The 16,343-nt window shown below is 32.8% G+C and overlaps 3 protein-coding genes across 3 annotated transcripts; 2 read left to right on the forward strand and 1 right to left on the reverse strand.

The window, feature by feature from the left end:
* Window positions 1-1,771: 1,771 nt before the first annotated feature.
* Window positions 1,772-2,128, reverse strand: LOC146922643 (uncharacterized). Its single transcript, XM_085711580.1, has one exon. The coding sequence runs from the start codon at window positions 2,126-2,128 to the stop codon at window positions 1,772-1,774; it is 357 nt and encodes a 118-aa protein (XP_085567706.1).
* A 3,710-nt stretch (window positions 2,129-5,838) lies between these two features.
* On the forward strand, window positions 5,839-11,174 carry LOC146922644 (putative beta-D-xylosidase 7). The gene is made up of 6 exons (XM_085715470.1): window positions 5,839-6,267; window positions 6,910-7,212; window positions 7,574-7,743; window positions 7,870-7,967; window positions 9,268-10,062; window positions 10,528-11,174. The coding sequence occupies exons 1-6, from the start codon at window positions 5,839-5,841 to the stop codon at window positions 11,115-11,117; spliced, it is 2,385 nt and encodes a 794-aa protein (XP_085571596.1). The 3' UTR covers window positions 11,118-11,174.
* Window positions 11,175-12,163: 989 nt separating this feature from the next.
* NUDX1 (nudix hydrolase 1) lies at window positions 12,164-13,587 on the forward strand. Its single transcript, XM_085715471.1, has 2 exons — window positions 12,164-12,410; window positions 13,010-13,587. The coding sequence occupies exons 1-2, from the start codon at window positions 12,254-12,256 to the stop codon at window positions 13,312-13,314; spliced, it is 462 nt and encodes a 153-aa protein (XP_085571597.1). The 5' UTR covers window positions 12,164-12,253; the 3' UTR covers window positions 13,315-13,587.
* Window positions 13,588-16,343: the final 2,756 nt, after the last annotated feature.

Here is a 16,343-nt window from a genome sequence, read left to right on the forward strand (position 1 = left end):
AGAATTTAAACAGTGACTTGACACTTGAAATGACCAAAATGCCCCTAGGGGCAAAACTGACTCAAAATGACTTCAAATGCAAATTTTGGAATGGATTTTGACATAGAATGAAACAAAGACTTATTCAAACCACTTGAAAAGACTCAAACAAAATTTTGAAAGACTGAGAGAAAATTGACATAGGAAATGACTAAAATACCCTTGCATGTAAATTTTGCAAATAACATTGAAATAAAATGCAGAGAAAGATGCAATTGATTAGAGATATATCAAGTGGCTTGAAATGCAAGAAAGGGAAAATTGATTAGCATTTTTAGGTCCAAAATTAGGGTATAACATCCATGAGAAAGGACAAACATCAATGGAAGACTCAAAAATCTCAACTAGGTTCGCACCACAAAAAAAAAAAAAAAATCCTATCTTATGCCGCCTAACTTAGAACATTTATTAAAAAAGGGGAAAAATTGTTGTGGGGGGGGGGGGGGGGGGGGGGGGGGGGGGGGTTGGGCATCAAAATCCTCAAAGGGCAAGAAATAAAATAGGAAAAAGAAAAAAGCAATGGGAAAACCAAAAAAGGCCCTAAAGAAAAAAGCGTCGTTCAACCACCCTTGGAACGAGTGTTGTAGGTATTGGCTTTGTTGAGCTGTTTCTTCTGCTTCTTCGTTAGATAAAGGCATAAATTGCTCTTCTGAACCGTCTTTAGTGACAAATCAATGTTACAAGTTTTGAACCCTAGATACTAAATATGTTTAATTTCTTTGGAGTAGTTGATGCGGTTTGAAACTAAGTTTGAGGTTGCTATGTAGAATTTGTAACATTTTAAGTTTGAGGTGGGGTACAAGTAGAACTATTACAAAATGAAAAAAATGTAGAAAAAACTCGTTAACCCAGTTCTAAACTTGCTTATAAAATATAGACCCTTCCATACACTTTTATTCATTCAGAAACTTGAGGGTGCAAGCATCAAGGAGCATCTAGGGTTTCCCTAACTCCTCTCTTGAATATGTTTTGTAATTTGTTCATGTATATGTTTTTTATTCCCATTAGTAATGAAACCCCCTCTGATTAGGTTTCTAATATAAACCATTGTTTATTTGTTTGGATCAATTAATTATGCAATTTCTTTATTCAGTTGTGATTTAAGTCTTATATAATTTTCAATTTTTCTGATCGTTGTAATGCTTCTGGACCCCTATGCACAAATATGCCTTAATCGTATCTAATAGAAGTTAGGCGTACAAAGTCCTAGGACTATACTGTATGATTCTAGGTGGAATAAAAGGTTGTTTTATGTTGTTTTAACGGAACAATAACTAAAACTTGAAAGTTGCTTAATTATCATAATGAAATTAGGGTTTTGAGTATGTTGTTTTATTATGATTTTTAAGACCCGTAATATAGTTATGACTAAATTTAGGACTTTGTATTTGTTTTGATGTTTTCTTCGTTAATACATGATTTTATGAAATGACCACATTGTCGGAATTTCAAATTTTGGTTTCTAATTGATTTTGAGAAAACAAGCAAGATATGTACCTGATGTTTAAATTTTCAACGGAACAAGAGAGCCACAAAAGTTTAAACAATAGTTTTTTACATTTTCAACACCTCTCGAACTAGAGTTTCCCATTTCCAAATTTCACCCGTGATGCCGCACGGGTCATAAACATTTGCAACCATTAATTTCGAATAATATTTCAACGTTTAACAAAAGACATAACGAATTTGGTTTAGAAATGAACACAAATTATTTGACATTACAATAAACGTTTTACATGTTCCTAAAAACCTCTCGAAACATAACATTTGAAGTTGTGTTAAGAGTGTTGCCAGACTCATCAATGATCAATATTTTCAAACCGCTTCTTGATGTAACCCTAGATATTGCAACATAAAGCTGACCATGTGAAAATACAGGTTGAGGAAGATATATTCCCACTTGTTTCAATGACTGCCCCTGACTTTTATTGATGGTCATTGCAAACGACACAAATATAAGAAACTGTCGGCGTTGAAACTTAAAAGGAATTCTTGTATCAGAAGGACTCAGTGATAACCTAGGTATGTAAACCTTTTCTCCAATGTTGTAACCGGTTATGACCTTAGCCTCAAGAACATATCCGCCCATCTTTGTGTATCACAGAATGATGTAAGATAGCTGGTAGGTCATAATTAAACAAATATATTATAAGACTTTATATTCTGCTTTCATGCTTGCAAATTTCACCTGACATCATTCAAATATAAACCCTTCCATCATCATATTCAGGAAATAGATTTCTAAGGCCGAAATACAAAATGTTGGAATGAAATAAAAGCAAATGATTTACACGCTTATATATGAATAAGTATTGGTTAAAAAAAAAAGAAGAGATTATACATTTTGCATACATTTCTAGTGCTTTCTATGAAGCACAAATACTTCTCATATTTGGCGTGTCCCAATGTCATATATGTATCGTGTCCAATACCAACACGACATCGACACATAAGATTATAATGAATTATACTATTTTCTTAAATTATTATCAGTATCGACATGTCTGAACTTCACACATTGTTTTTGATTAAATATATAGGCCTTGTTTTTCTTTATTTCATAATTAGCTTCAAATGTCAAATACTTGAATTTACAATATCAATTGCTTCTTTATTTTACTATGTCGCATCTGGACTTCAAATCGGAGAAGAAATAAATCAAAAGTAACTAAAAGATCCCCTACATATCCAAAAATCAATATACATATTCCTCAACATAATTATAGCAGTCATTACACTTTTCAAGTTCAAATAATAAAGATGTAGAAGATGGCATGAAATCTTCAGATGATACAGATGAAAATTAAAACAAAAATATATAGACAATGAAGGGGATCTAAAATTCACTTTACAATCCTTCACATATTAAAATTACTACCATTGGTTCCAAATTACAATTGGTTCTCTTCATTGCAATCATCTAAACTTAATCAAAATTTTGCAAGTGCAAACAGAATCGACATTATATAATTGGTGACTAATTGATTCCAAAAACCTATATTGCATGAAAACCACTCATGTCTAAATAACAATAATAAATCTTCAACACAAACATCAACTAAGCTCAAAGGACCAGAAACATCATTTTTAGCCTTCAAAATCACAATTCCTCTTGATGTATTGTTTGTGTCAAAAGCACCATAAATTGAACAGTAGGCTCATGCTGGAGACTTTATAAGACAAAAACACCAGTTTTCTATAGGCTGAGAAAAGAAAAACTTTCAAACATCCTTAACTTTCAGTAACACTTAGAAAAAAACAAAAAATTTTGCATTAGCACAGTCCACAAACAAAATAGAAGAACTTTATATTTGCTTTAGGCACCTTAAGAATCATGTGTAAATTGTTTTCGTGCAATGAAATCCTAAACAAAGTAAGCAAAGAAGAAGAATTAACAGCAATAAGCCCCCAACAGCAGCAGGCTGCACAAAAACTAAAAGCAACAGAGGTTGCAAATGTTTATGACCCGTGCGGCAGCACGGGTGAAACAAGAGTGTCAGCTGTGAAAATGCTTAGACGAACTAGTTGTTATAATGAGAATATGATCCCATTATATTTCTCCAAAATTTGGAAATGAGGTTTTCTCGAAAAGTTATTTTGATTTCAAAACCATTATTTGGAATGATAAATGGGTTGAGCAAGTTAACTATGTGTGGTCTATAATAGAAACATGTATGTTGTTTTATATTCTATGTGATTGAGTAAGATTTTTATAATGTTTTCTAAGCATGAAAATTGAAATGAATATGTTTTTATTTCTTTTGTTATGTGAAATATCATGATTCCGGGCTTTCTTAATATTGTGCATTTTTGTTCATTTTTAGATTTGGATAGAATCAAATATGAATTCCTCTGCAAATAAAATATTATTCGATCTTGGGAGTCAATATATTTATTAAGGGAATTTAATTGTCATTGAGATGACGTTTTGGGAATTTAGTGATATTAGAGCTACTAGTTGAGGAAATTTTTGAAAAAGAAAAGATTAAAGAATGAATAATGATTTTTGAGTAAGGAAAAAATTCTAAGATGTTTGGGACCGGTTATGAATTCACCAGAGTAAGGATAGAACTTTGGCGGTTATGTGTGCCTTGAACAAGGAGAATTGGGCTCGGTTTCTTTTTGAACCACTCCACTTACTATATATAGTAAGTTTGTGGTCCAAAACTCACAAAACAAAAAATTTTCTCTCTCTCTCTCTCTTATCTCCAAAAACTCGTAAAATTTCTCCCTCTCACGATCTTCATCTTGTTTAACCAATAACTTCTTCATTCCTCGTTTGATCACGCAAACGAGTTATCAAAATGATCCCCTCGACAATTCATTCCTCTCTACTCGTGAATCACCAGCGTTGGAGAGGTATTTCCACCCCTTTTCTCTATTTAAAATCATGGTTTTAATGTTGTGGGTACAGGTGTCGAGTTTCGATTTTCTTGACTATTGTTATGTATTAATGGTGTTGTGTAAGTTTGTATGAGTATAGATCTGCAAGAAAATTTATGATCGGATCTTTTTAAAATTTTAGTATTTTTTTTTAAAAAAAGTGTTGAAATGTGAATCTTATTAGATATCCATTCTTTAGGTGAGTAAATAAGTTGATTTAATCGATTGGTTTTCGAAAAAAAGTTGTTCCGAGGAAATGGCTGAAATGTACAAGAGCATTTTTTTTTCATTTTAAAATTGTTGAAATGTGAAAATGAATTAACCATTGGATTTGCCTCGTTAATATGGTTGAAATGAACTTATGCTTCGAAACATTCCAACGACGAATGAATTTATTGTGAATTTTTTAAAATAACTTGTGTCTGAGCTAACACAGGACATGACTACTAACACTGCCAGAGTTCTGATTTTTAAATGTTTGAACTCCTAAGTTGTGAAGCTTATGTCAAGAACAAAGTTGGAATTCCTAATTTTAGGTTCTCTGCATTTTCATAGTTTTTGTTTGGTCCACTCTCTCCATTTTGTGCGCGCGCAGGGGTGGGGGGTGGGAGGGTGGTGGTGGGGGGAGGGATTGCTAGCTCTTTTCAAAACCATTTTTTTCTTAAAATAATAATAATAATAATAAATGTTTCTTTTTTATACATATTTATTTATCATATAAATCTTTCTTTATTTATGGCATTTTATAAATACATATTTCGTTCATTTCATTATATTATATTTTCGGCTTAATTACATAAATGGTCCCTTAAATAATTATGAAGTTTCAATATGGTCGCCTTATTAATTTTCGCCCCATTCTGATCCTATAAGTTACCTATGTCCGCCACTTAAATTCTTTCCGTCAATTTTTAATAAAAAAAAAAAACGTTAACATCATCCCCTTCATCGACCAAACAAAGTGTATAGAATGTAAATACTAAAAAGTCTGGATTTATTTTCATCAATGACTGGTTTTTTTTTGGACTAAATTAATTATTAAATAAATTAAAAAAATTAATTTTCAATGTATTGAATGTAATTTTTTTAAAAATATAATATATATTGAATGTGCCAAATTTCAATTTTCATTCAATATCTCTTGCTCTTTGTAGTAAATAACTAAGAACAATAAAAATAAAATAACAAAATTAATGTTGCATTAAACTTTAATAAAAAGTCTAAAATGATTACTTTTTTTCTTGCAAATGAGAAAATTAAAAACCGAACGAATGAAATATTATTTAATTTATTCCATAAAATTGAAACCTTAAGATGTGTTTCAACTCAAATCCAAAACCAAGACACACACACACCTCTATAAAAACAGCATATGATAGGTTCTACTACCTTCACTTTTTGCCCTTCCCTCTCAACATGACTTACTTACCTATTACCATTACTTTCATCTCTTTCATTTTTCTCTTCATAACTCGCTACAACCAACTCGTTCATGCCGATTCACAAACTCATGTACCCCCTTACTCCTGTGACACCACCAACCCACTTACAAAATCCTATACTTTCTGCAATCTCAACCTTACCATCATTCAAAGAGCTAAAGACATCGTGTCACGGCTCACATTGGATGAGAAACTTGCTCAACTCGTTAACACAGCTCCACCTATTCCTCGACTCAGTATACCTAGTTACCAATGGTGGAGTGAAGCGTTGCACGGCGTTGCAGATTATGGTAAAGGGATAAGATTGAATGGGAATGTAACTATTAAAGCTGCAACTATTTTTCCTCAAGTTATCCTCATTGCTGCTTCTTTTGATTCCAAACTTTGGTACCGGATCAGTAAGGTAAATCACTTCTTCTTTAAATTCATGTTTGAAATTTTATCAAAATGTTGATTGAAATACTGTGATGAAATACAAATTTAACCTATGTTTGATATTTTTAACATATAAATCTAGAGTTAAATTTCTATCAACTATCGACGTAAAAACTTATATATTGTCCTTATTATAATGATTGTAAAATGGTTATTAGTTTCATTTAATTAATAAAAAAAATGTTCTTCTCCAATTTGTGCGTGATGTTGAGAAGATTAATGTAAGTTTATATTTTTGTTTGCTCGCAAAAAAATAAAATTGTTGAGTTCAAAAAAATAGTTTTATGTTCTTGTTCTTAAAGCTAAGATATATAATTACTAATTTAATTTGAAAAATTTATACTTAACTATGACAAATAATATGACAAATAAATGTGTTTTTATAAATATCAAAGTAATTTCAATAATTAATACTCTCTTTGTTCTACAATGATCGATTTAATCATTTTACAAATATTTAAAAAAGTGTATAATGAATGATACTTTTGTTAAATTAGATTTATCAACTATTGATGTATTTGCTATTATGTATTTTAGGACAGAGAGAGTATTATCTTTCTTTCTAGTTTTGTTTCCATTGTTATCATGGGGTGTGTGTGTGTGTGTGAAGTTGATTGGAACCGAAGCAAGAGGAGTATACAATGCTGGTCAAGCCCAAGGGATGACATTTTGGGCACCAAACATAAACATATTTAGGGATTCAAGATGGGGAAGAGGGCAAGAAACAGCTGGTGAAGATCCTTTGGTAAATTCAAAGTATGGTGTTTCTTATGTGAGAGGACTTCAAGGTGATTCCTTTGAAGGTGGGAAACTTAATGAAGATCGTCTTAAAGCTTCTGCTTGTTGTAAACACTTTACTGCCTATGATTTGGATAATTGGAAAGGTGTGGATCGTTTTGACTTTGATGCCAAAGTAAGTTTTCTTTCTTCGACTACTCCATCCGTTTTAAAATAAGTGTGTATTTTAAGTTTTATGAATGGATTAAAAAAATGTAATATATTTGTTAAAATACTTTGTATTTTAGGGTTGCAAAAAAATGACACTCATACAAAATTGATCTTATTAATTATTGGTGTGTTTCTTATATTGTTAAACTTTTGGATTTTTGCCAATTAAGAATAATCTAATTCTATTCAAATTAGGTCACTTTGCAAGATTTGGCGGATACGTATCAACCTCCATTTTTAATCTTATTAACTATTGGTGTGTTTCTTATATTATCAAATTTTTGGATTTATGTCATTTAAGAATAATCTAATTCTATTCAAATTAGGTCACTTTGCAAGATTTGGCGGATACATATCAACCCCCATTTCATAGTTGCATACAACAAGGACGATCTAGTGGAATAATGTGTGCTTACAACCGTGTTAATGGAGTTCCTAACTGTGCAGATTACAATTTGTTAACCAATACTGCAAGGAAAAAATGGAATTTCAATGGGTACATATATTAGTTTTTTTTTGTTAAATAAGTATTTAATTTACCCACCTATTTTGTAAACTAATTTTCAATTCAACCATTCACCAAAATGTGAACGTGACATTTCATTTTTTACTGTGAAAAAAGGTATATTGCGTCGGATTGTTCAGCAGTAGATATCATACATGATAGGCAAGGTTATGCAAAAGCACCAGAGGATGCTGTTGCCGATGTACTTCAAGCTGGTAAACTTGCATTGCATTTGCACCTTTATAAATATATATGTTTCAAAATTTTTAAAACCTATTTTCTCTCAAATTAACATCAGTCCTTTGTTTATATAATAATCACATAGTACTTAAGTAATATTTAATCATGATTATATAAAGAAATCAAAATGACAATGTTTATTTTAATTTTCTACAATGCTTCTTCAAAATGACAATGTGAAGAGCTATCAATATACTCCCAATGGAAAGATGCTTTTCTAACTTATAATTTTGGTCATTTACATTTTAGGATTAACTTTTTTCTCTATACTCCTTATTTTAATAAAACTATAAATGTTTTTGGACTGATCATCTATTTTGTTTAGGAGTGTATTTTGCAACAATAAAAATATACAATTTTTCAATTGTATACATTCAAAGTAATAGTGGCATGAGAAAAAGTTTCAGCTCCTTTGCATTTTTCATTCATATTACTAGCAAAGTACATGTTATACCCCCCACATTTTTATTGGAGTCCCCACATATCTTCATGTCATTGGAGGCCATCATAGTCTCTTTTGGCAATTAGCAAATTAAATATCAGTCCAAAAATTCATTGTTGGACTTAGTGTAAAGGAATGATTTTAATTAGAGTAATATTTCATACAAGTTTTACTTATTTTAGTTGTTTTAATTCTGGCTTAGTTAAAGTTGTGAATGCCTTCTTCTTTTGTATTTTGTATTTTGTATTATGAGATTTGTTCTGATACACCATGACATTGCTTAGAAATTGAGCACTCTCCTTAACTCATGGACATGCCTTTTAACCAAAGACAAAATCTTGAGAGTCAACATAAATTAAGAACCAAAGCCGACAATACCTTAGAAAAGCGATGAGGACGGAACATTGACGCTAGAATGAGGACCTAAGCCACAGACAAGTGTTGACAAGCCATATTAAGCTCCTTAGCGTGGATAAAAGGCTAACACTACTTGGGACTCAAATTTAAGTTCATGACTCTAATTCTCCTAAACTCGTTGACGCATTTTCTAACTACGATGAAAAATATGAGAGCTCACATAAGAACTAAAGCACACAAGCAAACCTGAGTCCGGAACAAGATTCATTCACACACACTCTATAATTTTAGCCATTTACTACCTTTAAATTTGCAATCACTTTATTTGTTTTAGTTTTAGTCTATGTCAAACTTATTTATCTCTAAGCTTTATAATCACTTTAGTTACTATTATTTGGCAGCAGAATGTAGATTTAGTACTATTGTAATTTTGATGAACCGTGACAATTTACTTCTGGTGTCATCACAATTTTCAGGGATGGATGTAGAATGTGGTGATTACTTCACAAGCCATTCCAAATCAGCAGTGTTACAAAAAAAAGTACCGATATCTCAAATCGACCGTGCCCTACACAATCTATTCTCCATTAGAATAAGACTAGGCTTATTTGATGGGAATCCAACCAAACTGAAATATGGTAAAATTGGTCCAGATAGAGTATGCTCAAAACAAAACCTAAACATAGCTCTAGAAGCTGCAAGAAGCAGCATTGTACTTTTAAAAAACACTGCCTCAATTCTCCCACTAAAAAACACTGCCTCAATTCTCCCACTTCCAAAATCGACAAATTCCATTGTAGTTATAGGCCCAAATGCCAATTCTTCATCACAAGTTGTTCTAGGAAATTATTTTGGCTGTCCTTGTAATTTGGTAACAATATTACAAGGCTTTGAGAACTACACTGAGAACTTATTGTTTCATCCTGGATGTAGCGATGGAACAAAGTGTGTTTCAGCTGAAATTGACCAAGCAGTCGAAGTTGCTAAAGTAGTTGATTATGTTGTGTTGGTTATGGGATTGGATCAAAGTCAAGAGAGTGAAGGACATGATAGAGATGACTTAGAGTTGCCAGGGAAACAACAGGAACTTATTAATAGTGTTGCTAAAGCGTCTAAAAGACCGGTTATTTTGGTACTTTTGTGTGGTGGCCCTGTTGATATTAATTTTGCTAAGGTTGATGACAAAATTGGAGGGATTTTGTGGGCTGGTTATCCTGGTGAACTTGGTGGAATGGCTCTTGCTCAGGTTGTGTTTGGTGACTATAATCCTGGTTAGTTTTCTTCTATGCTTTATCCATGAAAAAATAAACCCACATAAGGTGGTAAAAAAATGGATTTGGAATGTGTGCAATGTGGCTGCATGCGGCCAGTCACATCTTGAGATCTGGACCGTTTAATTTTGAAATCTTGATCGGACACTCTAGACGTTGCTTACTGCATGCTATCACGGAGCTATGATTGCACACAATGTAGATCCATAAAAATAGTCTGCAATAGTCTAAATGTTATTTTCTATACCACGATTGCAGCCATGTCAAATATATTTAACAACAGTTTTCTGGAATATCATTGATCGCAGTGTGACTAAAAAGGGTTCATAATTTGAAACTTTGATTATAATGCCATAATATTTTTCTTGATGCCTAATTTACGATCATACTTATTTAAGTATATTTTCCTAAAACTACTATTACTCAACTAATTTGATGTTTTGTTATTTAATCACTGCAATGCAGGGGGGAGACTACCAATGACATGGTACCCAAAAGATTTCATCAAAATACCAATGACAGACATGAGAATGAGAGCTGATCCATCATCAGGCTATCCCGGTAGAACCTACCGTTTCTACACAGGTCCAAAGGTCTACGGATTCGGCTATGGCCTAAGCTACTCAAATTATTCCTACAACTTCATTTCTGTCAAAAACAACAACCTTCACATCAACCAATCAACCACTCATTCTATACTCGAAAACTCCAAAACAATCCGTTACAAACTTGTTTCGGAATTAGGCGAAGAAACATGTCAAACCATGTCAATTTTGGTCACATTGGGAGTTACAAATAATGGAAGCATGGCTGGAAAACATCCTTTGTTGCTGTTTGTGAAGCCAAAGAAAGGTAGAAATGGAAATCCAGTGAAACAGTTGGTGGGGTTTGAGAGTGTGAAGGTGGAAGCAGGTGAAACGCGCGAAGTTGGATTTGAAGTAAGTGTTTGTGAGCACCTTAGTATAGCAAATGAGAGTGGTGTTAAGGTGATTGAAGAAGGTGATTATTTATTGGCTGTAGGAGAGGAACAATACACAATAAATATTAGTGTTTGATGAATTGATGCAATGTATTGAGTTTTCAATCAATAAATAAGAAATGCTAGCTAGCTAATCGAAGTGATTTGTTCTACTAGCTTAGCTCTCTTTTTCAATCAACTGCCGTGTTTTGATTATCTGATTATCGTGGAAATTGATATAGCACATGTGAAGAACTTGAGAAAGTATGAACTTCACAATAAATTGATTGATGGCCATTGATTTGGATAATTAATCAATTTGATAGTTCAATTGATTTGTCAATAACCAAACTAGATATTTATTTATTTTTTAAAACTCGTGACCGACTAATTCGAGGGGACCAATCCCACCGCCCATTTGCAGGGGCCTGAACTTGCCTGCCGAAATTAGCACCAAAGGGAATCGAACCTGACAAACTAGATATTTCTAATCTCAAGATAATACACAATGTCAAATAAAGATAATATCAACCAAAAACACAATGTCAATTAGATTCAATGAAGATTTTCGAATAACTTATTTGTCAAATTCTTCACTTAAAACTTACAAATGCACACTTAACAAGTTAATAGTTATACTCGTACACTATAAGTGTAGAGAATTGTGAAATCTGGGATCGAATCTTTGTCTCTACATTCCATCCAAGTTAAAAAGCAATCATACAAAGATTTGTACAAAATAAAAAATAAAAAAAAGGTAATGTTAACTAGTGTCCTGCGCGAAGTAGTTAAGAAAATAAAAAAATATAAGTTTTACATTAAAAACGTTTTCTACATTTTTAAATATTTGATTACACAAGTTTCAAAAAATCTTTACTATACTTGTTTCTTTAACTAGTATACTTTAGAGTCCTCGTAAGCTTAGCTCAGTTGATAAATACAATGCATAAAATATACAAGGTCCGGGTTTCAAACCCCGGCCACCAAAAAAAAAACTAGTATACTTTGGAGCATTGTTAACATTTTCATTTAAAAATAATGGAAAATACGTTTCTAAAAAAAATTGAAACTTGTTAAATTTAAAAATAAAATACCGTTGCTTGGAGCCAAAGCACATTGACATTGAGCTTCCAAGAAAATCCCAAAAGACAGTGCTGTACGGAAAAGCACTTCATCAAATATTTAAATAAGAAAAAATGAAGAATCAGATTACTTCACATAAACAAAACAAAAATGGAGAACAAAGAAAAGCAAATGCTGTCGCCGCCGCCGGAACCCAGAGTTGCTGTAGTCGTATTTCTCTTGAAAGGCAGATCGTTCCTACTTGGCCGCCGTCGTGCTTCCGTCGGAGAGGCAACCTTCGCTCTCCCCGGCGGCCACCTCGAATTCGGTATCTCTCACTCACCCACCTTCCTTTTGTTTCAAAACATTTTAAGAAAAATAAAAACTAATTTATTTATTTTTACTAATTTATTTTTGGGTTAAATATGTTTTTGGTCCCCATAAATATGTTAACTTTTCGTTTTAGTCCCTCTAAAATTTTCCTTCAACTTTTGGTCCCTATAAAATTTTCAATCACTATTTTTGGTCCCTATTTTCAACTTAATTTATGTATTTTTTAATGAAATTGTGCAGAAATGTGTAAAATATTCTAAAACAATTTCCTGAAAAAAATTAGAATTTTTTAACAAAACGCAAATTAAATATGAATTTTTAACCGTAAAAAATATAAAAATTCATATTAAATTCATGTTTTGTTAAAAAATTCTAAATTTTTTTTGGAGTGATTCTTATAATATTTAGAATTTTTCTGGAAAATTTTATTAAAAAATATGAATTCTACATATGAGTTTACTTTAAAATAGGGACCAAAAGTGAAGATTGAAAATTTTATAGGGACTAAAAGTTGAAGGAAAATTTTAGAGGGACTAAAATGAAAAGTTGACATATTTATAGGGACCAAAAACATATTTAACCCTTTATTTTTAGGTGAAAGTTTTGAGGAATGTGCAGCGAGAGAAGTGAAAGAGGAAACAGGGTTAGATTTGGGTGAGAATAAAATAGAGTTTTTAACTGTTACCAATAATGTGTTTTTGGAACAGCCAAAGAAATCTCATTATGTTACTATTTTCATGAGAGTAGTGTTGGATGCACAAGATGAGCATGTAATTCAGAATGTTGAACCTGATAAGTGTTATGGTTGGGATTGGTTTCAATTGGAGAATCTGCCAAATCCTTTGTTTTGGCCTTTGGAAAAGATGCTTAAAGGAGGCTTTGATCCTTTTCCGAGTTGATTCTATGTATTTTAAATCATTGACATGTAGAAGCCGGTAATAATTTAAAAATTAGAAGTGTCTGAATGTAACCACATGTATCAGTGTTGCTTTGTAGTATCGATTTATGTTGCACCGCCACTTTAGATCAAATGACATATGTCATAGAGACTAGATATAAATATGAAACTATTTTGTAGGATATATTCTAGTCTTGATGGCTCAATTTACGACTAAACTTGATGTATTTGTAATCTATTTTGGGGCTATTTGATTTTGAGTATATCATTTTCAGTATGTATTAGACATGAACCCACCACCAGCCAGTTATATGTATGTATGTCGAGACTTTGTTAGAAGTTGTTATAAGCTATTAGAGCTTAAAGATTGTATTTTTTTGTTTTTGTATAACCCAATGCCTTCACTATTTGTAGTTACTTTATATTTTTATTCATTTTGATGAAATGGGAATACTACTAGCACTGCTATCAAGTACATAAAATTTGACTTCTCTTGTTTGGCCTTTTTCTTAGAATTGGTATCAAACAACATATTAAATACTGGCCATATTATGTGCTGAACTTCAACATAATAGAAACCTGTTCGGTGCTTAATTTCAAAGCAATTTCATTTCGATTTTTCACTATCTTAGTTCCTGCAGATTGCAGAGATTTTGTCTTTCTAATTCTAAATTGTTTTTTGAACAAATTCTAACCCTAAATTGTTGCTGTCTCAGTTCTTTAGTTGCATAGGAAGATAGAATCTACTTGACAGTGGCTTTTTAACAGGAAAAGCGGTTGTAGCCAAAGCTTGTTGGTATGCAACCAACGATAAGTAATGCAGTTTTATGTAGCACAAACACCAAACATGTAGACATGCAATGCAACCGCATATGTCGCTGCCTAATTGGTGTGTTATGCATCACTAACACTGGCGGTGTCACACTTTAACATGAGACGGACACATGTGTTAGTTACACTCAATCAGTTCCATTATTCAAATTTTTATGTGTCGTCGGTGTTGTGTTTGTGTCGTGTCTGCTGTTCTTGTCTAGTCAGTGCTTCGTAGATACTGGCACATTTGGACACTAGCCATACCTTCAATCTAAAGTGTTAGTGCTACGTAACTTAGAGGAACGATGGAACTATTTTGTTGGAATAGGATATACTCACGTCTTGATTGACCAATAAGCTACTAAGCCTGATGTGTTTATAATATATTTTGTGGATTTTTGATTTTTCCGTATATAGTTTTCAATATGTATTCGACATCAAGCCACCACCAGTCAGTTATAGTATTTGTTGTTGTCTGTCATTTTGATGAAATGAGCGTCTTAATATTACCTATCTTCATGATACGGAAGAAGCTTAAGGAATTACTAAAGTAGAGAGTTAATAGTTGTTTGTTTCAGTCTTTAAACATGTGATGGGTACTCACTCCAATTGTTGAATGTATCAAAATCACAAAAATACTCTCAAGTGTGTCTTTTGTTAGTAATGTTATGGATTACTCCAATTGTTGAATGAGTGAGTGGCCAGCTTTCAAAAGGGGTCATGTCTACTTCTATATCAGATTTTTTGTTTTGCAGCATTTCAAAGTTACTCGCAGACCTAGATTGTCTGATAGAATCACAGAAGTTAGATGGAAGCCTCCAGATTGGGGATAGATTAAAGTGAACACTGATGGCTCATCAATTGGTTCACCTAACATTGCCGCCATTGGAGTAATCTTTGGGGATCATATTGCTGAGTTTATAGGTGCTCTTGCTGAGAATATTGGCTATTTTAACGCTTTGTTTGCGGAGTTTTTGTCTGTAATGTTTGCAATAGAGAAGGCTTATGAAATGCATTGGTCCAAGCATTGGATCGAGAGTGATTCTCAGGTTGTGGTTAATGCTTTCAACAGTTGGAAGGTGGCGGTTCCTTGGAGGATTCAAGCTAGCTGGAGGAATTGCATGGTGATAGCTAAATCTTTCTCTGTCATTTGTACTCACATTCATAGGGAAGGTAACTATGCAGCGGACGCTCTTGCTCGGCATGGCCTGAACTTAACAGCTGCTCAGTGGTGGAGTAGCTTGCCTAACTTTGTTAGCTCTTTTGTTGTTAGGCTTGCCTAACTATAGATTTTCTTGCAATCATTAGTTGGTTTTTGTGTTTGGTTTGCAGGTTCCTTTGTATGCTTTCTTTCATTGGGCTTGGTTTTGCCCCCCCCCCCCCCCCCCCCCCCCAATTTTGTAACCTTTCTTTTCATCTAATGAAATTGCTGACTTTTATCAAACCAAAAAAAAAAAAAGACCAAAACAATTATCGAGAGACATATTTGAGGACAAATCATTGTTTACTCGTATATTGAATTCTAATTGTTTAGCACTTTTATCAACTATCAAGTACATTAAATTTGACTTCTCTTATTATGGCTTGGTCTTAGAATCTGTTTCAACCTTCAATATATTGAAATCGAGCACGTATCTGCTAGACTTATAATGGCTCTCAAAATCTGTTTCAACCTTCAATATATCTAGTAGATATGTGCTAGATTTCAACATATCAGAATTTTGGTTTGTGCTCGATTTCAAAGGAGTTTCATTTCAATTTTTCGCTTCCTTAGTTAGTGTGGATTGCAGAGGTTTTGTCTTTCTTATTCTAAATTGTTGTTGTTCAGAGCTATATAGTTGCATTCGATACTCTTGACCGTGCCATTTATTGCAGGAAAGGCAGTGGTACTCAGACCTTTCTAGTAGGCAAGCAATAAAGTTTAATGTTTGTATGAATTTGAAGCAATTACCTGTTGTGGTCACTCATACAGAAATTTGGCTATTGACTTTGTGTGTTTTCAGTGCTTAACTATAGATATTTAGAGGAGTAAATTTTGCACCTGCAGTCATGCTTTCTTTTCTAAGTTCTGGTTCTTGAGACCATTTTATAACTTTCTGTAGTTTTAATAGCATTGATATGTTCGACGACCATGTATACAAATTAGGTATGTCCAAGGGTTCACAATGTAGGAGGGGGAGAAGATGCATGATATATAGGTATTATGAAAAGAAGCAC

The sequence above is a fragment of the Medicago sativa genome, chromosome 5 (genome assembly GCF_051527215.1).
Source record: "Medicago sativa cultivar Bolivia chromosome 5, Bolivia_mono, whole genome shotgun sequence".
Lineage (NCBI taxonomy): Eukaryota > Viridiplantae > Streptophyta > Magnoliopsida > Fabales > Fabaceae > Medicago > Medicago sativa.